Source organism: Poecilia reticulata, chromosome 4 (assembly GCF_904066995.2).
Source record: "Poecilia reticulata chromosome 4, P_reticulata-male-v2, whole genome shotgun sequence".
In the NCBI taxonomy this organism is placed as follows: domain Eukaryota; kingdom Metazoa; phylum Chordata; class Actinopteri; order Cyprinodontiformes; family Poeciliidae; genus Poecilia; species Poecilia reticulata.
This window is the reverse complement of record NC_088833.1, coordinates 33506434-33530675: the sequence shown is the minus strand read 5'-3', so window position 1 is coordinate 33530675 and position 24242 is coordinate 33506434. Positions and strand designations below refer to the sequence as shown.

The 24242-nt window shown below is 42.9% G+C and overlaps 1 protein-coding gene across 3 annotated transcripts in view; it reads right to left on the bottom strand.

The window, feature by feature from the left end:
* nfic (nuclear factor I/C) overlaps positions 1 to 24242 on the bottom strand; it is a 58529-nt gene that overhangs the window by 12097 nt on the left and 22190 nt on the right. The window contains exons 4-11 of one of the 3 annotated variants that reach the window (XM_081606697.1): positions 22451 to 22634; positions 21932 to 22006; positions 13622 to 13696; positions 12993 to 13125; positions 10620 to 10774; positions 6671 to 6784; positions 6377 to 6534; positions 4209 to 4371 (exon numbers count right to left, since the gene is read on the bottom strand). In XM_081606697.1, the coding sequence (XP_081462823.1) occupies positions 4209 to 4371; positions 6377 to 6534; positions 6671 to 6784; positions 10620 to 10774; positions 12993 to 13125; positions 13622 to 13696; positions 21932 to 22006; positions 22451 to 22634 (1057 nt within the window). Of the gene's footprint in view, positions 1 to 4208; positions 4372 to 6376; positions 6535 to 6614; positions 6785 to 10619; positions 10775 to 12992; positions 13126 to 13621; positions 13697 to 21931; positions 22007 to 22450; positions 22635 to 24242 lie in introns of those variants that run through there. The other 2 variants (XM_008408170.3, XM_081606698.1) reach the window with 2 other exon arrangements.

Below are 24242 nucleotides of genomic sequence, written 5' to 3'. Positions count from 1 at the left end.
TGCTGCATTTTAATATCTCACTTGAATTCCTGATCTACATGCAAATACTTGATATAACGTAAACACAAAGAAATGGGGAAAACAAGGTTTGTGAAATGAAGATTACATTTTATTGTAGGAACAAACCGGGTAGCAAAATAAACAGTGAATATATGATATACTTCCTAGCAGCTAATCAGACATCAGACTTATTTGCCTTTACTGGTGATTAAAACTCGTCACTCTGGAGGAGAGGAAGTCCGGCTCAGCCTCGTCCAGGTTGACTGCAGTGTCAGGGTAGCCAACAAAGTCTGCAGGTAGATTTTTGCATATCTGGTGCTCTGGCTTCAAGATCATAGTTTAACCAAGTACTGTAAATAAAAAGTCAAGTACTGTAAATAAAAAGTCAAGTACTGTAAATAAAAAGTTAGTCCACGTTGTGATGATCTGGCAGACCGTGGACTGATGGACGCCGTCAGCTGGTCCAGGTGCTTGGATCCAGTGAAAAGGTAATCGGCACAGAGGCTCAATCAAGGCTCAGAAACACATCACAAGGTGTTGCGATGCAAACCTGAAAAATTAAAAAAGAAAAAAAACTAATAAGTGTCCATATTTAGCTGCACAACGTAATCAAAACTAATAAATCCTCAGCTCTTTTTGAGAGTTTCGCTTGAAAATAAATTGACAATATCTCAGGAAATTAAATGTTTAAGTGAAATAGTTCTGGTATCACAAAGAAACTGCAAAAAAAATGTTTCAGAGTTGTAACAACACTGAAGTTACTGAGTAAAAGTGAACTAAAATACTACTTAGAAAATGCATGTTAAAATCTGAATACTCTTTTGAAAGTGTGCAGCTGAAATTAATTTAAACTACTAGCAGGCAAAGCACAATGTTCGCCTAATATCTGCACAAACAGTAATACAAAAAATGATGCATATGAGAGGCATTAGTTGATAAAAGTCGAGGCAAACATAAATTTACCATCTTAAAAACAAAATGCAGTCATAACCTCATTTTCTAAGCAGAAGCTCAGAGGGGAAACGCAAGAACAAATTATAACAGCCAAGTGAAAAAATTCACTCTAATGTGGATTATAATTATGAAACAGCAAAGGTAGATGTCATATTTTCGGGATTCGGGAAATACGTGATTTGTACCTTTGTTTTGTGGGTTTTTTATGTGGGTCGGTGCCACTTAAACGGCTGTAAAACAAAGGTTTTGGACCTTAATCTGACTGACTAGTTCGGGCTGAAGCGTTGCTGCCCTCGGTTGTTCTTAAATTACCTGCTCGGTATCGCTTCGACTGCATGTTAAATGTATTTTATATAATTATCACATTAAAAAAAAGCTAAGGAGTTGCCTAAAAATAATTTAATACTCCGTATAACACAAACCCATACATCAACACACATGTATTGACTTACCTTGTGCCGAATCGCTGCCTCTGTTCTCAGCCTGTTCCAGTAGCAGTGGATTTCCTCCTGCATTATTTTCCTCCAACAAATTATTCCAGTGAACGAAGCACATACAGCTCCCTTTTAACCTCCGTCTTCCAATTTCTGACGCTGGATCTTCAATATCCTCAAGCTTTGAAATAGCAGGCAGCTACAAACCGGGTGTTGGCTTTATTGGCTAAGTTTTGGCTACATTCCGCTGTTGCCTTGATATCAGCAGGAAAATGAAAAAAAAAAACTAAGCACTGGATGGTACCGGCTAATTACTGGACACAACGGCACACCACAAAACTCGATTGTTGTACCAGTAGCTCACAGATATTTTAAGTTTTGCGTCTTTTTCATGGTACAGATCTTGCAGCTTTGGGTAAAAACAATAGGAGCAAGCAGGACCCGGAACCAATCTATGTGGCATAAATTCAAACGGAAATACGTCACCACCTCTCGTGGCATATACCCCATTAAGGGAAAAATTTGGTATTTGGTTAGAATCACATACAGTAAAATAAAAAAACATCAAGTTACTTTATACTCCTGTCCGTCCGTCCATCCATCCATCCATCCATCCATCCATCCATCCATCCATCCATCCATCCATCCATCCATCCATCCATCCATCCATCCATCCATCCATCCATCCATCCACTTTCTTCTGCTTATCCGGGGTCGGGTCGCGGGGGCAGCAGCTTCAGAAGGGAGGCCCAGACTTCACTCTCCCCAGCCACTTCCTCCAGCTCCTCCGGAGGCCCGGTACCCCATACTTCCGGAGTACCCCCCCACAAGGCCTCCCGAGGAACACAGTCGAACGCCTTCTCCAAGTCCACAAAACACATGTAGACTGGTTGGGCGAACTCCCATGCACCCTCCAGGACCCCGCTGAGGGTGTAGAGCTGGTCCAGTGTTCCACGACCAGGACGAAAACCACACTGCTCTTCCTGAATCCGAAGTTTGACTATCCGACGGACCCTCCTCTCCAGGACCCCTGAATAGACCTTACCAGGGAGGCTTAAGAGTGTGACCCCCCTGTAATTGGAGCACACCCTCCGGTCCCCCTTTTTAAACAGGGGGACCACCAACCCAGTCTGCCAATCCAGGGGAACTGCCCCCGATGTCCATGCGATATTGCAGAGTCGCGTGAGCCAACACAACCCTGCAACATCCAGAGCCTTAAGGAACTCCGTGCGGATCTCACCCACCCCCGGGGCCCAGCCACCGAGGAGCTTTTTGACCACCTCGGCGACCTCGTCCCCAGAGATTGGAGAGCCCAACCCAGAGTCCCCAGAATCAGCTTCCTCAACAGAAGGCATGTTGGTGGGATTGAGGAGGTCTTTGAAGTATTCCGCCCACCTGCCCATAACGTCCCGAGTTGAGGTCAGTAGCACACCATCCCCACTATAAACAGTGTTGGTGCTACACTGATTCCCCCTCCTAAGCCGCCTCGGCAATGGAGGTACGGAACATTGTCCACTCAGACTCGATGTCCCCCACCTCCCTCGGACCGTGTTCAAAGTTCTGCCGGAGATGGGAGTTAAAGCTCCGTCTCACAGGGGACTCCGCCAGACGTTCCCAACAGACCCTCACTACACGTTTGGGCCTGCCAGGTCTGACCGGCTTCCTCCCCCACCACCGGAGCCAACTCACCACCAGGTAGTGGTCAGTGGACAGCTCCGTACCTCTCTTCACCCGAGTGTCCAAGACATACGGCCGCAAATCCGATGAGACGATGACAAAGTCAATCATCGAACTGCGGCCTAGGGCATCCTGGTGCCAAGTGCACTTATGGACGCCCTTAGGCCTGAACATGGTGTTCGTGATGGACAATCCGTGACGAGCACAGAAGTCCAACAACACAACAGAACACCACTCGAGTTCAGATCGGGGGTCCGTTCCTCCCAACCCCGCCTCTCCAGGTCTCACTGTCATTGCCCACGTGAGATTTGAAGTCCCCCAGTAGAACAAGGGAGTACCCAGGAGGGGCACTCTCCAGTACCCCCTCTAAGGACTTCAAGAAGGGTGGGTAATCTGAACTGCCGTTCGGCCCGTAAGCACAAACAACAGTCAGAACCCGTCCCCCCACCCGTAGGCGGAGAGAGGCTACTCTCTCGTTCATCGGGGTGAACCCCAACGTACAGGCGCCCAGATGGGGGGCAACAAGTATGCCCTCTCCAGCCTGGCGCCTCTCACCGTGGGTAACTCCAGAGTGGAAGTATGTCCAGCCCCTCTCAAGGAGACTGGTTCCAGAACCAGAGCCATGTATCGAGGTGAGGCCGACTATTTCTAGCCGGAACCTCTCAGCCTCGCACACTAGCTCCGGTTCCTTCCCCACCAGAGAGGTGACGTTCCACGTCCCAAGAGCCAGCTTCTGTAGCCGAGGATCAGACCGCCAGGGTCCCCTCCCTCGGCTGCCGCCCATAGCACAATGCTATGGGCGGCAGCATTGTGTCATGTCATACTCCTGTCATGTGTTAATATTAATGGTAGGTGGTTATGTTATCACACATCTTTGTGTCTGTCCCATGTCAGTCCATTGTGGCTGAGCAGAGTTCATATTAGTCTGCCTGGTTCTAACTATAAATCAGAGCCAGTTTTTTCTGCCTGCTTCATACAACAGAAAACAAGTAGAGTTCCTCAAGGTCAGGTAACAGCTCTTATGACCATGAGTCTGTTATTGCTGCTCCTAAACCTTGTAGTTCATGCAGAGTAAAACTAAGCATGTAAACAGATGCATTCTGTGTAGACATGTAGTATAGAAATCATTGTGAGGAAACTTACTGGGTGATGTAGGGGAATTCCCCCCCCCATCAGAGGCAGAGGTAGAAGCTTTGGACTCTGTGGGAACTGCTGGTCTGGGGAGGGAGGATGCTGGTCCTGGGGGAGCTAACATCTGGGAGGAGATATAATGGCTGGGCACTTTAACCTGAGTGCTGCCATTCAGCTGCAAAACAAATGAGTGGTATAATTATCTTTTGGTAAAGAGACAGAAAGACACTGGTTTTAAATAGTAACAGGCGACACATAGAAATGTAAGCAGCATTTTAACGCTACATGCAGTGAAAATGAATTCAAGATGCTAATCTAACATTTTTCATATTTCAGATAACTTTTTGGGGATTTTTTGTATACTTTTAAATAATAATATAGGAACTCAGCTTTGTCTACACAGATAATTTAATCTAATAATCCCTAAACAAGTGTGTTTTCAAAAACAGCTAAGGATTGAACTTTTAATGGTAGCATATGAATGTCTCCTGTAGCGTCTACCAGAGGAGATGGAGGAGAAGAGTCAACATCCATGGTGAGAAGGCTCTCTAATGATTTAACTGGCTCTTCACTGCAGTCAGCCAGCATAAATGTCTGAAAGGGGAAGAGTGGACCCGTCCTCACGGTCAGACCTGAGCAGGGATTTCCTTCAGAAGCAGAACATTCCACTTAGATGAAGACTGGTCAGCAGCAGCTGGGGGAGCTCACTGAGGAAGTCAAGTGCTTGCTGTGCTTTCACTTCTTATGGGGAGGTGTGTGCGGACCATGAAAGGTCAACACATGTTTGGGCTCCAGAGGAACGTGAAGCACTCCATCCTCTTAACTTTTATTCCATTCCCAAAGAAGATGGAGCGTGTGGAGTGCTCCATCTCCTGAAAATCATGATCCATAATGCTCACATGTTGGACATGTTCAGGTCACATGCCGGACCTCCTTTAGGCTGATTTATTGTTTTTTGAAATCAATCTTCTGGATCAATCTGATCAGCAGATGTGTCGGTTAAACCCTGCTCCCATAAAAGTTTCAATGGACTGTATTTGCTGTGTGAATGGAAACCTCTGCTTCATTCTTTGGGGTTTGTGAAGCTGGAGGACAGCAAAACAGCTGAAACATTGAGTTCCTTGAAATCAGTTATAAAAAGCTAACCTCTTATAGTGCATTCACACCAAACGCGTTTCGAGTGTCTGGTTTACACTCAAAGTCTATGTGGAGGTGCGTCAAAATAGTGCTAGCCATTGTTTTTCGTTGTCGGCCTATTTGTTGGATGTATCGGACGCTCCAAACACACCGCAATGGGCCGTCAATGCGCCTCCACATAAACTTTGAATGTTAACCAGACAAACGCGTTTGATGTGGACGCACAATTAGAGTTGCTTTTGAATCACAATCACTGGAATATTGACCAATATATTTGATGTGTAATGATGATTTTGATGATGGCACTTGACAAAATGTAACATAACTGGTTTCACAATTGGTGACTGCATGTCGTTAAAACACTTTGAACTAACTTGTTGCTGAAATATGTTATACAAATTAACTTCTAGGAGGAGGTGCAGTGGGAACAGCAGGTGGCATAAATCCCTTCTGCTCCAGACACTTAAATCCTCGCGCATGCTTTCTCATCTTCTGCACTTCCTGTCTCAGTGCCTCCTGTTTCCTCTTCCTCCTCCAGGCACAGATGTCACTGACATTGCGATACCTCCACTGCCATTCTGGAAAGGCAGGCTGAATCAAGTCATTCCTCAGAGGGTCAGGACAATGATTCCTCGTCTTCCCGTTTCAGCCTGGTCCTCTTCACCTCAGAGCCCTACAATCCTGCAGCTCCTTCAAGGGTTCTGCTGTTGGGTTTCAGAGTTCTGCAGCCAGCGTATAGTCTTCTGCTGCTGGGCCTCCATGGTTCTGCTGAAGCCCTCCAGGGTTCTGATGCCGGCCCCCGGGGTTCTGCTGCCGGCCTCCAGGGTTCTGCTGCTGGCCTCCATGGTTCTACCGACAGCCTCCAAGATGCTGCCACCAATAGATGGCAAAAAGATTTTTTCTTTCCTCCATAAAAAGGTTTCATTTTGTTCTGTGTACTGCTCTTTGTTACAGTTCACCCAATTGTTCACTAAATTGAAATGACTTTTTGTGAAGTGCCTCAAAATGATATATTTGGATTATAGATGAACAGAGGAACTTACAGAGCTGGGGGACTGATTTGCAGGGTCACAAGCCAACGAGACTAGATCCTTCAAGGGGTCCTGGGCCAGATGGGGGGGGTATCGGATTGCTCCATGGGCAAAGTAGGAAGAAGATGGAAAGTGAAGCGATGAGGAGGGATGAGGACATCGAGAGAGACCTGAAAGAATATAAAATATTTGTGAAATTTTTATAGGAAAATATCTTATAAATGTAACATACAGTATGACTGTGGAAGACCTGGTGTGTTTGTAAAGCAGAGCAAGAGAATGTTAGGGACTCTGAGTGCTACACACCACTGTGCACTGCTATAACTGGCCGGTGGTGCTGAGTGAAGGATCCCATCCTTGGTGAGCCCTCCTGTGGAGAAGGGCTGTCCAGCTCTGCCTTCTTCACTGGGGGAGACAAACCTGTACCACAAAAACATAAATATACAATTCAATATTAAAACCATGCACATTTCTTTTCATTGTTAAAACTTAATAACATGTGGCTTTTGCCACAACATCTATTGTTAGAAGACAGTATGTAACTTGGCATCTGTGCCGAGTTACATAGATGAAGACACATAAAGAAAAAAAGGTACAGCAAATATTGGTGGGGACGGTCCCCTTCATGCCAGAGTTGGTTGGGACATGTCCACACCAGTCCTTTGGGAAGTTACGCCTATGGTTGTAACATTCAGTTTAATCAGCTGCTGTTTAAAAAAGAAACAATAACAAAATCATAAAATAAGTAAATAAACGAGGTCTTGTGTGGAGGTGTTGGGGACCAGGCCGGGGTAGTTGTGTTTTTTCCATGTTTATCCTCCAGAGGGTGCCTTGTGGCTGCATCTTTCCAGAAGAGTGGGCCAGCAGGTCTCCTGCTTACGCACCTGCAAGAAATAATCATCACCGAGAGGAGTATATGAGCAGCAGGCGGCCAGTTCCTCCTCACCAGAGTGTTTGCCAGCATTGGTACACAGAGCCCCTCATAGTGTCGCTTAGCAGCCTGTAACTAGATTTGTTACTTCTTTATAATCTAACCTTTCTTTGTGAATCCTCTCCAGGACGTTTCGAGTTCCACTTGGACCTTTTGAGTTACCTGAGTTTTTGGAGGAATCCTCTCATGACGCCTCTGCACTGTTCCCTCTCGATCTCATGAGGAAGACGAACCTGTCCGCCCTCCAGCACTTTGAACCACCTGACCTGCAAACAACCTAGGAAAAGCCTCGCCTCCCTGGCTCTGCTTGCCCCTCCCCGCTCGCTCTCCAGTTGACTACAAGTAAGAACTGTCAGAGCCTTCTCAGAACTGAAATTCCCTTCCGCATTTGAAGTCACCATTGCTCTCTTCCTGTGTGCAGAAATCCCCGGACCCTGGACCGGCGTAGATCTGCAGTTGACTGTTTTTGTGTTGTCTGAGCTGTAAATAAACCAGTTACTAATCCAATTCCTCTCTGAGTGTTTCTGCATGTGGTTCAAGAACCTCAAACCCACCATGACAGGAGGTCTTCTTACGCTGTTTTGTGTTGTTGTTTTTAATCGCTAAGAGAATTGGTCTTTCTCCAACTTTTGTCACTTAAGCTTGACAGTCACCAAACATGAGTTTCCAAGACGTTGTGTGTATTTATAATTTTTCATTGCTGATATAAGAGAATGGAAGCTGGCTGGATAGCAGGGCACAAAAATTAAGACTTCTTGAAAAGATGAGAGTGTAGGCTTTCTGGTAAATCCTGTTCTAATGTAAAATATAGCAGATTACTCGATTAAGGAAATTTCTTTGAGAATTTGAAAACAGTTGCTTTTTATTTCCCAAAGTTATAGATATTTCGGCTGCCTGAAATAATCTGTTCTTCCTCCATAATATGGGAACAAATTCATTTAAATGTCTAACTGTATTTATTCTTCTCATAATCAACAACAAATCCTGTTGATTTGGTAACAGTTGATCATTATTTGCCAAAGTTAAGGAGGGGAACCATATATTATAGCTGCCTGAAATAATTTGTTCCCCATCTTAACACGGCAACAAATTAATTTACCAACAAGTCTTTAGCTGTGTTTATTCCTCTGATCATCAACAACAAATCCTACAAGTTTGAAAACATTTGCTTTTTGCCAAAGTTATAAGGGGGAACCATATAATTTAGCTACCTGAAATAACCTATTCCCACTCCATAGCATGGGAGCTAATTAATTTAGCAGAAAGTCTTTAGCCATGCTTTTTCCTCTTTTCATCAACAAATCCTGTGATTTTGCTAGCATTTGCTCTTTATTTGCCAAAGTTAAAAGGAGAGGAACCATATATCTCAGCTGCCTGAAATAGTCCTTTACCCCTGTATAACATGGGAATAAATAATTTTCTAGCAGGTCTTTAAATGTGCTTATTCCTCTCTTAATAAACCACAAATCCTATAAGTTTGAAGACATTTGTTAAATTTTTGCCAAAGTTATGAGGGGGGAACCAAATATTTTAGCGGGATGAAATAATCTGTTCCCTCTTCATAACATGGGAACAAATTAATTTACCTGCAAGTCTTTAACTGTATTTATTCATCAACAAATCCTGTGGATTTGGTAACATTTGATCATATTTTTGAAAAGTTATGACGGGGGAACCAACTATTTTACCTACCTGAAATAATCTGTCCCCCCCCCAGATAATATGGGAGCTAATTATATTACCAGCAAGTCTTTAACCATGCTTGTTCCTCTCTTGTAAGATTTTCTCATTATTTTCCAAGGTTGCTTGAGGGAACCAATTATTTTAGCAACCTGAAATAATCCTTTCCCCCACCATAATATTGGAACAAATTACTTTACCAACAAGTCTTTAACTGTGTTTATTCCTCTCATCATCAACATATCATGTGATTTGGAAAATGTTGCTCATTATTAGTCAAAGTTAAAGGGGGAAACCAAATATTTTAGCTGCCTGAAATAATTTCCACTTCCATAAGAGGGGAGCTAATTGTAATTGTTTTTTTCACAAAATCTTTACCTGTGCTTATTCCTTTCTTTGTCACCAGTAAATCCTGCAAGTTTGAAAACACTTGCAGATGTTTTGAACCCACTATTTTAGTCACCTGAAATAACCCTCCCCCCATAACATGGGACCAAATTTACCAACAAGTCTTTAACAGTTCTTATTCCTCTGTTCATCAACAATAAATCCTGTGATTTTAGTAACATTTGCTCTTTATTTGCCAAAGTTATGAGGGGGGAACCAAATATTTTATCCACCTGAAATAATCTGTTGCAGGATTTATTATTCATCAAGAGAGGAATAAAGTTAAAGACTTGGTAGTAAATTAATTTGTACCTGCGCTATGGAGGGGGAACGGATTATGTCAGATACCTAAATATATGGTTCCCCCCTCATAATTTTGTCAAATAATGAGCAGGTGTTTTCAAACTTACACGATTTATTGTTGATAAGAGAAATAAAAACAGTTAAAGACTTACGGGGCAATTAATTTGTTCCCATGTTGTGTCAGGGGAACAAATTATTTCAGGTAGCTAAATTATATGGTTCTCCTGTAATAACTCTGGAAAATAATGTGCAAATGGTACCAAAATAGAAGGATTTCTTGTTCATCAAGATAGGAATAAGCACAGTTAAAGACTTCTTGGTAAATTAATTTCTTCTCATGTTGAGAGGAACAGATTATTTAAATCAGCTACAATATACAGTTCCCCCCTCATAACTTTGGCAAATAAAGAGCAAATACTACCAAATCCTCAGGACTTACCGTTGATGATGAGAGGAATAAACAAAGACTTGCTGGTAAATTAATTTGTTCCTATGAGATTGAGGGGGAACAGATTATTTCAGGTACCTGAAAAAACAACAGCCATAAGAACACCTCCACACAAGACCTTTATTTTACGATTTTGTTATTGCTTCTTTTTTAAACAGCAGCTGATTAAACTGAATGTTACAACCTTGACATGATTATATGAGTTGTTTTAATTGATCAGAAGCACCGTGAAAATGGTCGGATCCGACAGATCCGCCTCTCTGGCTGCAATGCGCGCTCCCGACACAAGGGGAACAGATTTTCACAGGGGAATAGAATTTCACACAAGACTGGCCAGGCTGGCCATGCTCCAAAGCAGGGCCCTGAAAAGCAGGGCCTGCCCCCAAAAAAAGCAGGTGGGAAAGCTCTGAAAGCGAACCAAGCCGGTGGAAAAGGGGCATTAGTAAATTATTCTGCTGACACAAAATAAAACGATTTAAGTGTCTGTCTCTCAGGCTAACTGGTACCTTTGTCCAATAAGATGTTGCTTATCGTGTTACCTCCTTCCAAGTCATCAGTCCAGTTCCTGGAGCTGCTTGCAGGAGATGCAGGTGAATTGTAATACTCCCCTCCAGGACTGTCAGCATCCTCTTCAATGGAGCCGGACTTAAGGCGTTTACTCCTACAAACAGATTAGTATAATCATTCTTAAGTTATTGTTCAACACTTTTGAACAATAATAAATATGCGTAAGTGTTGTACTGCTAAATAAAATTGCTCTTTTAATATCAAACCTGTACTATTTGTGTGTAGACATGTTGGATTACAGTAAACTGTCAAAAGAACACACATAAATGCATCTAATGTATGTCGCTCACAGATATTGTATGCCAACCAGTTTTCTTCATAAAAAATTTCTTTAAAGAAGAAATTATGGGATGACTGATGTAGGCATGCAAGCAGGTAGCCCAGGGGTGGTCAACTCCAGTCCTCGAGGATCGGTTTCCTGCAACTTTTACATTCACCAGGATTGCCCACCCTTGAGCTAGCCCATCCAGTACTAAAGCAAGCCTATTCAAAACTAATGCAAGCCTATCTAAAACTAACACAGGCCTTTTCAATGCCAATCATATTTTCACTAATGCAACATAAATCCTCCCTTAGATCACTGATAAGAAGTGATATATGCCAGACAGGTATAAAAAGTCAACATAGAAACACAGAAGAAGCTATCTGTCCTTAATGTGTAACCTCCAGGGTGTGGTCTCTCCTGCTTTCAACATGTTTATTCTGCTTTACTTCAGCTCCCATCTTCTGTTTTTTCTTCGACTTCAAGCACAGCCTAATAAACCTGCTAGATGAGTCCCTTGATTCTGAATTTTCCTCTTTTAACTCTAAAATACAATCAGCATCAACTCATATAATCAACTGATTACCGTATTTTCCACACTATAAGGCGCACCTAAAAACCTTCAATTTCCTCAAAAGCTGACAGTGCGCCTTATAATCCGGTGCGCCTTATGGACCAATATTGAGTCACAACAGGTCTAGCAACTACGGTAAGCAGCCGCCGACTTCATTTTCCCCCGTAGAAGAAGAAGTGCACGGTGCATGCTGGGATACTTGTCAGAAAGCTGGTTTGTTAATAAAGTTTGATAATACATTTAAAGCCAGGAGGGGGAGGGGTGGGGGAAGAGAGACAGAGACTGCGGCGGCAGCGTGTCGGTTGGTCTGTGTTACCCAGAAAGCAGTTGGGCACAATATCGCAACATCAACACCGTGAGTGAAACAATGACTGGGGCAGTCTACTATATAAAGTACTCGGGGACCTTTTCTTTACAAATGTGGATGTGCCCTCTCCTCGGGCTGCCACCTTATCATAGTGGAGGGGTTTGAGTGTCCCAATGATCCTAGCACCAACCAACCAGGGCAGACAGGTCCTAGGTGAGGAACCAGACAAAGCGCAGCCTGAAGACCCCTCATGATGCACAACAACCTTGGATCCCTCGCCAGGACGCGGGTCACCGGGGCCCCACCCTGGAGCCAGGCCTGGAGGTGGGGCATGATGGCGAGCACCTGGTGGCCGGGCTCCTACCCAGGCTCAGCCCGAAGAGGAGACGTGGGTCCCCCCCTGGTCAGGGGTTGGGTGCAGTGTGTAACGGGCGGCAGCCCGAGGGAGGGGACCATGGCGGTCTGATCCTTGGCTCTCTGGTGGGGAAGGAACCGGAGCTAGTGTGCGAGGCTGAGAGGTTCCGGCTAGAAATAGGACACGGTCTCGATTTACCGGTCGATCCACGTTCCTATCCTCATCTATGGTCATGAGCTTTGGGTCATTCATGAGCTTTGGGTCATGACCGAAAGATCGAGATCACGGATACAAGTAGCCGAAACGAGTTTCCTCCGCAGGGGATAGGGTCCCTTAGAGATAGGGTGAGAAGCTTGGTCATCTGGGAGAGACTCGGAGTAGAGCCGCTGCTCCTCCACGTCGAAGGGAGCCAGTTGAGGTGGATCGGTCAGGATGCCTCCTGGACGCCTCCCTGGTGAGGTGCTCCAGGCACGTCCCACCGGGAGGAGGCCTCGGGGAAGACCCAGGACACGCTGGAGGGATTATGTCTCTTGGCTGGCCTGGGAACGCCTTGGGGTTCCCCCGGAGGAGCTGGAAGAAGTGGCTGGGGAGAGGGACCTCGGATGGAAATGGATGGATGGATGTGTAATAATAGAGTACAGAACAAATTGTCAACAAAAACTGAAGCGTCTATATAATACGGTGCACCTTATATATGAAAAAAGTTTCAAAATGGGCCATTCATTGAAGGTGCGCCTTATAGTGCGGAAAATACGGTATATTATACAATCATAATATAATCAGTAACTCAGATGCATGTTTTGTGTGTGAATACCCGCTGGAGGACGTGCTGGCCAGTGACCGTCGCAGGCTGACCGGTTGGTTGATGGACTGGTTAAGGTCATAGGCTAGATGACCTTGAAGCTCCCCAATAGAGAAACCAGGTCCCACTCCTGTAACTACTGGAGCTACAATTAGAAGCAAAAAACTCTGTCCAGACTTAAGAGTACACACAAACTGAAACTTCTACACCCAACTGTCGATGTTTTGGATCATTCTGACGTTCTGATTTGGATATGAATATTTCTTAATTGGTGTTGTTCAAGACTCAAATTTTTGGGAGGTACAGGAAGAGCTCAAAAGAAAAAATATTTTAAATAACTAAATGGGATGTAATGGAAGGTTAAAGCACAAGGGGCTGCTAGGGAGAAAGTAAGTGAATGGTGTAATGAGAATGAAATAATAAGAACTAAAGTTTACCCAAAAAAATGGCCACCTTAGGTAAACCCCATCAGTTTATTTCATGAAGGTTCCATGGCATTTGTTGGTTGACACTTGTAGTATGCTAAATTTCTGGCTTAATATATTAATCATTAGTTCCCCCCCCCCCTTCTAGATTGTTGACCCATGCTGAGACATTGGACAGTTCACGTTCACTGCCCAGTTCAGGTAAAGAAGACTTACTTCTTGAGACCTGGACCAACTCAGGAACACTGAAGACTCCTGAAGTCACAAAACTTTCCTGGAACTCTGGACCATCTGCAGAAACAAACAGTCAGCTAAAGACTGTCGTGAGTCTGGGGAAATGGCAAATATTTACACACACACATGCACACACTAGACTTTCAACCTGCTACTTTGTCCTTACTACTCTTCAATTATTGGACATGGGATTGAAGAAAATATCTACGCTACAAGGTTAAAAAATATTAGTTTGGAGTTTACATTGTAAAATTCAGCTTCTATTTAAAGCGGAACTCACAAATACACTCAAGGAGGACACGTCACAGGCATCAGGTAAAATATGCAACACCAGTTAAAGTGTTGCAGTTTCACCAGCAGATGTCCCTAGTGAGCAATGAATGAAGCATCGAGTAATGAACCTTTTTGCAAAGCAAAGGGCTGGAAAGGTTCATTGCTTCATGAGGCTTCATTTGCCCATCACTAACTTGTTATAAACATTCAGTCAAGTCAAGTCTCCTGCTGCACAGATCTGACGGTGAGCGTTTTCCACTCTGGTTGCGCTGCTGCACGCCGACGCACACGCCGACGCACACGCCGACGCACACGCCCCTTTTTATACACTAACATCAGCCTCACCTAAAAACCAGCATGACCTGCCTAAAAATCAGTTTTAAAAGTGGAAATTTGGAATAATTTTACAATGAAATAACAGCAACTGTTATACAAACTAGATGATACATTTACTCTTCAATGTATTTATCCAGGAAGAAAAAACCAAACATAGTGGTTATGTTACAATTCCCCCAACCTCCCAGCCGGAGGCAAAGGAGGCTGAACCCCAAATTAAGGCTTTAAGTTAACCACATTAACTGTGTCTGTTTCTTGGTTCTGGTCTTTCCACTGGAGCTGATAATTTACTGGGCCTAACTGTTTCCTCACTGTAGCTGGTCTTGACCATTTTGGCGCTAACTTTGCGGAAAAATTATCTATTGCTTTGGAAAGGGGGTGAGACCTGACCCAAACCAAATCTCCAGGCCGGAACTATACACCCCTCCTCCGGGCATTGTAGTATTTGGCTTGTCGGGTTTGACTTATCCCAACTTTCCGTTTGACTTCTTCCTTCATCTCATTGTGTCGCTCCAACAATTTGTATACGGTTTGCTGAGGTGATGGTGGTTTGGCTATCATCCTTTCCAATGGCCCTTGAAGTTGACGTTCCAACATTAGCTCTGCAGGGGCTTTCCCTGTGGTTTCATGTTGAGCACCATTGATGGCAAAACGGAACTCCCAGATATGTTGGTCCCATAGATTGTGATGTTGTCCAACAAATGAGGCTATCATTGTTTTGGTAGTTCTGTTAGCATGTTCAGTCAAGTTAGATTGGGGATGATAGCTGGTGGTGAAATGGTGTTTTACCCCCCACGCAGAGCAAAATCTGGACATCTCTTGACTGGTAAACTGGGGTCCACGATCTGACACCAGGCTTTGTGGAACTCCAAAGCAAGTGAATATCTCCTCCCGAAGGATAGTGATGAGTTTCTGTGTCTTGCTGTCTCTTATAGGAAACATTTCCACCCACTTTGTGAAGTAATCGATCACAACAAAAAGGAAGACGTTTCCTTTTTTACTGGCTGGAAAAGGTCCCATCAAGTCAACCCCAAGTTTTGCCTAGGGTTCCGTCAGAGGTGTGGGTTGCAGAAAGCCAGCTGGAGCTTGACTGTCCGGTTTGTACTTCTGACAAACTGCACAGTTCTTTACATGAGTCCACACATCCTTACGAACTGACGGCCACCGTGCAACCTCCAACAGCCGGAGAAGTGTCTTTAGCCTGCCCAGATGTCCACTCAATGGACGATCATGGAAGTACTGGAGAAACTGAGGAACCAAAGACTTGGGAACCACCAGCTGATATCTCATGCCATCTTTTAGTGGGGTTTTTCTATACCAGAGATCGTATATTTTGACCTGTCAGGTCTGTGGTATCTCGGATCCTGGGCCATATCCATGAGGTCTGAGTCTTTTTCCTGAGCTTCCTTGATTTCTGCTAATGATAGGGGTAATCCCAACGTGGCTTTAGCAGAATTCAGGGCTACATGTGCTGGTCCAGCTGAGTCAGTAGGCATCGCGCGGGATAGAGCGTCTGACACTACATTGTTCATTCCTTTTCTATATCGTACTTCAAAATTGAAGTCTTGCAACCTCAACACCCAGCGTGTTAACCTAGAACTGGTTCTGGGGCAATTGAATACCCAGGTTAAGGCAGCATGTTCAGTGTAAACGGTGAACTTTGTACCCTCTACAAAATGTCTCCACTTTTCCACGGCCCAAACAACCGCCAAACATTCCTTCTCAGAGGTGGAGTAGTTGTGCTTTGCTCCTTTCAATGATCTTGAAGCAAAAGCAATGACTTTTTCTCCATCAGGGGTTGGTTGGACCAGGACAGCCCCCAGACCAACATCACTGGCGTCTGTATGAATTTTGAATGGTAACTCGAAATCTGGCTGCCCCAGTATGGGTGATTCCACCAAAGCTTTCTTCAGCGTCATGAAAGCACGTTGGCAGTCCACTGTCCACTCCCACCTTACATCTTTTTTGAGCAGCTGATAAAGAGGCGTAGCTATGTCTGCAAAATGTGAGATGAACTTGTGGTACCAACCAACCATTCCAAGGAATCTCTGGAGAGTCTTATGGTTAGTTGGAGTTGGATAAACCGTAATGGTGTGGGTTTTTTCTGGATTCACTTAAACTCCTTCTGCTGACACAATGTGTCCCAGAAACCTGAGTTCTTGCTGGAAAAAGTAGCATTTTTCAATCAATCAATCAATCAATCAATCAATCAATCAATCAATCAATCAATCAATCAATCAATCAATCAATCAATCAATCAATCAATCAATCAATCAATCTCTTTATTTAGACACAATTATGGTCCATAACAATAAAAAGAAGAAAAATATATATATATGTATATATATAACGAAATAATCCTAACCCTAATCACTGACATATAAACTAATGCGCCAATGATTCCACAAACTGGAGAAGAACCTCACTGAGCTTTGAACAGGATTGGTCAAAGTCTGAATGATGCTGTTTGCAGAGTCTGTTAATCTACACATCTGTGCATAATGTTTCGAAGCACAGCAGCGCAGGTTGGTACATTGGCATTCACAAACATCTGACTGGCACTACTCCATCGCGGCACCTAAGTAGCATCCTCATGCCATCATTATAAGTGACCTCAAGTTTATTCATACTGCTTTTCCTGTAACGCCGCCACAGGTGGGCTGTATACATTGGAGTACAGTATGCTTTAAAAAGTACAGAGTTACAGAGTTTCCCCATTTTACAGACATTCTGGTGGGCATACCAATACACTAATATTCTTAATAAATATTTCGGAACTCCTCTCTCATGCAATTTATGAAACTATTTGTCATGATTAACATAATCAAATGCTTTTGAAGCATGTCATGAAACATGGCTGGAACTGATTGAGATCTCTCCGGGATACACAGAAAACAGATTATAAAAGCCCAAGGGAAACAAGTAATCTTGAATCATGATTTAATGTTGATTAAAACTTATGTAATCTTTATTGTAATGAAACATGTACAATCTGTATTGTGAGAAAAACCCAGAAGAAGCAAGTAATTCAGTATTATGATTTGAAGTGATTAACAACTGTGTAATCTTCATTTTAAGAATGCACCATTAATCAATGTAATGAATTATGTGAACTTGATTCTAAAGAGTAAAAATAAGAAATCATAAATGAAGTAAGATGAGATGCCCTAATACTGTGTCGCAATGTAAGAGCTTGCGTGGGAAAAGAGGACTGTGAGAAAAGAGGAACAGAAAAGGGGGATTGCAAAATAAGCGAAATGCCAGATGTCGAAAAGTGGATAGCCAAAGTGGCTGAGGTAATGGTCCAATGGGAGATTGTGTAAGCGCAACAGTAGAAGATTGTGTATGTCACAGAGGTGCACATGGCTGGAATACTGAGAGTATAAAAGGTGGAGACAGGAGAAGAACGGGGTTCTTTGTTCCAGCAGCGTTCGAGGCAAGACCACAAGAAGATGCAGGATCAAGATTGAGGTGATACTTTGAAACCACAGGAAGGTGAAGACTTCGCGCTGCTCTAGAAAGGAACAAGATCCGATAATCCACAACCCGGGGTTCTGATTCGACATGTGCCTAACTCTCAACCCCAGAAACATCTCAACGATGCTGCAGTGGACATGGGGGTATCCCCAAAGATCACCTATGGATAAAGAACTGAGTTCATGAAGAATATTCACCAGTTCAGCTTTGGATTTATTCTGAAAAAGGACTCTGATACAGCAAGATGGGTCCCTGACCATGGAATTTAGAGTTTCTGCTGCCGAGATTAACTCAGCATCTGGGAAAGAGTGGAACCGCATCCCAAAGCCTCTCTTAAGGTTCAGTGACACAGTATAGGGACTAGAAGGGAAGTGTGTTTTCTAAAAATTCTTTTATATTTTGATCCTCTGATTTTGATTGAAATAGCTGTATGTCATTTTCCCCTGCTAAAGCTTGCTAATAAAATATTAAAGTCTACTTGATGTTGTGGACAGTTAAATTAATTAAGTCACAGGAATAACAATTCTTCTGGTTAACATAAAATCAATGTTCATGATCCTTGTGAAATGGGGGGGCTTCAGACGTTTCTTTAGTTATGATAAATAATGACCTCGGGACTCGGGCCGAGTCTCTAAAATTATCTAGACTGTAACAAGTGCACGTTATTGATAGACAAAGAGGTACCGTTAACTGGGGTGGTTTCTGGAGTCGGGCTACCATGGGCTATTTGGATGTCCGATCCATTAACTGTAAAAGGTCATAATCTCAGGATCTGAAGGTAGTTAGAGTCTAGACACATCTTTCTCGCTTCCAGCTTAAACAGAATACCCTCTACATGCTCATCTGTGGTAATACTGAGGAGGTAGAGGCTTCACGGACTCGTTAGACAAAGAGCTGGTCAGTAGTCAGTCAGCAGGAGTCTGAGAAGAGGTAGGGGTGTGGCTGATTATTGCGTAATAACAAGCATCTATAAAACACATAAAAATTGTGGTATTATGTCTCTTGTATAGATCTAAGATTTCATTGAGAGCAAAAATGCACATATGGGATAGGCATCCCATGTTTTGGTGTTCAAAGCTCTGTAGTCCACACAAAATCGTAAAGATTTGTCTGGTTTGGGAACAAGGACAACAGGGGACCCCCAGGAAGACTGTGATGGCTCTATAATCTTTGAGCATTGCATCAATCTGTTCTTTTATTATTTGCCACTTGAAAGGAGACACCCGGTAAGCTCTGCAGCAAACGGGTATTTCATCTGTGGTCATTATTCTGTGTTCTTCCACAGATGTTCTACCCAATGTATCTGAGCATACAGATGGCCAGGCCATCAAAAGCTTCTGGACTTCCGGTGGTTGCTTTGTCATCATAGGATATGACTCTGTGGTTGATCCCTTGTTCTCCTCCATGGGCAGAGCCAGGATCAGATGAATTGGAGAAGAACAAGCATGCACAGATGATGAAGATGAAAAAGGGTAAAAAGTATAACCTTTTGGCCCTTTTAACCCATATGTGTGGTCACCTAGGTTGATAATGGCAGAAGTTTTGGATGGAAAATTGAGACCTAAGATGATGGGAAAGGTGAGGTTATTATCCTCCACCACAAAGGTCTCTAAAGACCACATCATCCCATGCCACCCATAAAAGATGGTTGCCTTCCCTAAGGCGCTATATGTTTTGCCATTGGCAAGTGCAAACTTTTGGTTGTCAGCTGGCTTCAAAACCTCCCCTTCTCGAGCAATTATTTTCCACTGACTATTTCTCATCAGGGAATAGGTGCAGGCTGTATCCAGACAGCAGTGGTCCCCAACCCCTGGTTCACAGACCGGTACCGGTCTGTGGACCAATTGGTATCGGGCCGCGCAAGAAATAATTAAATATTTCCATTTTATGAATTATTTGAGTCTGGAGGATCTTTTATTTTGAAAATCCTTTAACCGGATTCTCTCGGTTACTTGCACGCCAACACTGAGCCCACAAACAGCAAAATGAGTAAGAAACGGATCAGATGTATTTGGAAAGTTTCTTTGCAAAGGGGAAAAGGCCCAGAGAAGAGACAGGAGAATGGATTTATCCCAGACCGGTAGGTGAGTCCCACATTACAAGCCGCTCTGCGTAACATGTGGCGACCGGCTTGCTAATGAGGCAATGAAGCTTCAAACTGCGTTGCCACGTAGAGACCAAGCAGGCTGTGGATATAAGCAACACTTCGGGTGTCATTGTCTCTCATCAGTCCCAGATGGGACCATCTCGTTGCAGAGAAACAAACTCCGGGCTCCTGTTAGTCATTATCGTGAGTTAAAATTTTCACGAAAGTAAAATGTTCGTTTTTGTGGCGCATCTGTATCTTATTTTGAAGGGATATGTAAACGTTACCATAGTGACCAGAGTCAGAGCGTTTGGGCAGTGGTCGAGAATAGATGAGTAGAGCTTGTGAGTCTTAAGTCTGGTTTAGACGGCAAGATTTAAGAATTGTCGGCCTATTCTCCAAACCTCTGTGACCACAGAGCTGATAAAAGTACAACAGGTTTGATCGGTTCGTGTTCAGACAAATGGCAGGAGCAACACGAACCGATTCCAGTCACGAACATCCCAATTCCAGAGGATAATCCAGTAAAAACCCCAACATAGCATATGGGAATTTAGAATAACCAAACATGGATGATGATGTAGAAGCAATAGTGATAGTTTGTGGACTCATTTTAAGAGATAAAAGATGTAACAAAAACAAAAGGCGGTGGATAAAAGACGACGGGAGCAGCCGCTCTATTTGATGCACTATGATTTGGAGGTGACTGTTTTTTCATAGTTAACATCTTTAACTGAATAAACATAATAATATATAATAATGACCTTTACTAATAAACATTTCCACATATCATCTCCGATATCCACCGCACTCTCAGTTGCGAGATATGTCAGCTGTTTGGGATTCCCCTCTGTTCTTACGTCACCGCGCTTTCTGATTGGCTACCTGTCACATTCAACAGGTTGCATTCTTGTTCCCAGTCAGGGAAAACTCCACAGGCTACGATAAAAGGGCCAAGACAACCCAAATTGGGTATATTCAGGATTTAGCGGGAACACCAACATCCAGAAGCCTTGTCTGACGGTCTCCCAGCCCCCACTCCCTGGGCCGCAGCAAAATTTCCAAGACTTGACCGGTCCGCGGTAATAAAAAGGTTGGGGACCACTGATTTAAAATACTCATGTATTCATTTATAAACGATGACTTAAAAAATTAACCAAGAAAAGAAATATACTGTTGTAAATTAGTATTACAACACCTACAAATGGAATGTTCTCTCCCCTTTTCTTCATTACAATTCTTGCTGTCCACACATGAGGTGAGAGTCAATAAAAGCCTAATTTCACATTTGGCTCAAAGAAGTTTCAGTAAATATTTCAGGTATTTATATCAGAGGTCGCACTAAAATATTTTATTGTCTGTTTGACTGAACACATCAAACATATTCCATCATATTTTATTTTTATCCATCAATTTTTAATTTTACAATTAATTTTTATGTGGTTTAATTAATATCGAACAAGCTGAACAGACAATTCAGATCCCATCACATATTAATCAAGCAGATGAACATATCTAACTTTTCTCCTTCTCTGCAGTGATAAAAACCACTGACAGAACAACGAAATGAATCATCTCCACAGGTACAGTATGAGCGCTTTACCTGTTGGTTCTGATTTTCCAACTCGTGTTAGACAGGTCGTACGCACTTGACGTGTGTCAAATGCTCAAAATACTCAGAATGCTTCAAATCGTGCACACCTTCAATACATCTCCAAATAGACTTTGAATGTAAAGCAGACACGTCTGATTGCTCAAAACACGTTTGGTGAGAACACATCATAACTCTTCAGCGCGCTGTCAGCTCCCAGTCAGCAAGATTCATTTACTCCACTGTCCATGTCAGAGATGGTATTCAGAAGTCATGTTTTTGTATTGTTTTTTTTATTTATCTCCGCAATGTGTGTAAAATTGAAAGTGTTCGACATCTCAACCAGTAGTGAGGGTGACAACATGACAGATGAGCTTCAGTTTTTTCCGTTGATTTAAAAAAAAATACCGGTCAAATACAAAAAATATTCTGTCAATGCGACACCTAATCTACAGTGTGTTTTCACACACAAATATTGCTGTAGCAAACAAGCTATATGGAGGGAATTTTTCTTAAGGAGATTCGTTACCTATAGGTGCTGTTCGACTGTCCTCCTGATCAGAGCCAACTCCAGTACGACTGGGACTGTTACTCTGCTCTGCCTCTGAAAACAAGGGAAGACAGAATGTAAAAGTGTGTGTGTGTATATATACAGTGGTGTGAAAAAGTGTTTGCCCCCTTCCTCATTTCCTGTTTTTTTGCATGTTTATCCCACTTAAGTGTTTCGGAACATCAAACCAATTTAAACAATACTCATGGATTTTTTTTCTCCTTTAATAATAAACACCTTCATTTACAAATTGCATTTTGTGTTTACTTGTGTTGTCCTTGACTATTGTTTAAATTGGTTTGATGTTCCGAAACACTTAAGTGTGACAAACATGCAAAAAAACAGGAAATAAGGAAGGGGGCAAACACTTTTTCACACCACTGTATATATATATATATATATATATATATATATATATATATATATATATATATATATATATATATATATATATATATATATATATATATTTGTGTATGCGAGGGTGACTGTAGATACCTTTCTCCTGGACATAGAAGGCGAGGTAGAGATCTAGCTCTTTCACAGAAACAGAGATGTGTCGTGGCTGGACACAAAGAACAGGATTGGAGCACTGGCCTCCCTTAACCAGACGCTCTCCATCTGTGCTTTCTAGAGGAATTCCCTTAAAGAGGATAACCATCACCAAGTCTAACCTCCACACCTGGAATACAAAGATTATAATCATTAACAAAGAATGAAATTATTCTCACTACAGCCAACCATAACTTTGTCTTAGTGTCCATCAAGAGATAACTGGATGGTATCAGTACCTCCCTAAATGTGAGATGCAATGATAAGTAAAACTGCAGGTCATCAACCCCCTCCCTCATGGGACCCTGCCACCTCCCCTCAAAAGAAATGTACTATTGCACCCAATGTGAACAAGTGTCCTTTATAGATGTTCACAGTTAGCTAAACTGTGTCTTGCACCCCTTCCTTACGGAAAAAGGCCAATGTTGTATTTGAAGAGGGAAAAAAAAGTGTGAAAGTGAAATGACACAAAATACAGAGGAGTATATACAAATCATGTTATGGTATACAAATCAGTATAGAAGTCATACTATGGGCAAAAAACATTACTTTATAAAATGATTGTAAGGTTCATTTACACTTGGAATTCTCTGTACCCTTACAAAAAAAATCCCATGAAAATCACATGTGAAAACATGTGATTCCCATTTCCCACATGTGGTTGTGGTTTTTCACATGTGGGTCACATTTCCACATGTGGGCAAGTATTTTGTTCATGTGTTCAGTGTTCCTTACATCTTGTGATCACATAATTTTTTACACATGTGACATGACATGTCACATGTGGAAACATGTGTATCACATGTGATCACATGGGATTCATGTGTATCACATGGGAATCACATGTGTATCACATGGGAATTGCATGTGTGTAACCTGGGTGTGAATTTTAACTTCCATTCCCTCATTCTCTGGTTTTTCCACTATAGTTCAAGTTAGTTCAATAGTTCTAATATAATATCACCGATCCCCGCGAGACTACTGAACAGCCAATCGCTGTTCAGTATTAGGGTCACATGTGCTACCGCAGCCTTTCTATGGGTATATTAGCTGGAGCACGGAATTATGAAAGATTAGGACGCGTTGGGAGGAGCAGAGCTGCAGGAGCCAACTTCTATGAGCCGAGATGAGATGAAAAAACCCGTTTGTGTGAGATATAAACCGCAGATCTGGTCAGATTTTGATGGCAAGCTGAAAGTCCAGGCCTAGAGCCCAAGAAAGATTGCACTTTTGGTGTGCAAAGACTTCTGCTTCTCCTGCCAGGCTCCTTTGCAGCCAATGAACAATTTTGTCCCCACTCTGATCTGAAAACCCAGGAGATCAGCAGTTTCTAACGTACTCAGACCAGCCCATCTGGCACCAACAACCATGCCACGTTCAAAGTCACTTAAATTACCTTTCTTCTCCATTCTGATGCTCAGTTTGAACTGCAGCAGATTGTCTTGACCATGTCTACATGCCTAAATGCATGGAGTTGCTGCCATGTGATTGGCTGAGTTGACATATATAACCAAGTGGCCGGCATAGTGTACAGAAACATCTGTGCAGAATATGGACTGGAAGCCCCGAGATCAAAGTGGGGAACACCCCCCAAAGGTGGTGGAGAATAACCGAGCTAAGAACCTGTGGGACTTCCAGATCCAGACAGATAAAATGGTAATGGCGAACCAACCGGACATTGTGGTGGTGGATAAACAACAGAGGAAAGCCGTTGTGGTGGATGTAGCAATACCAAGTG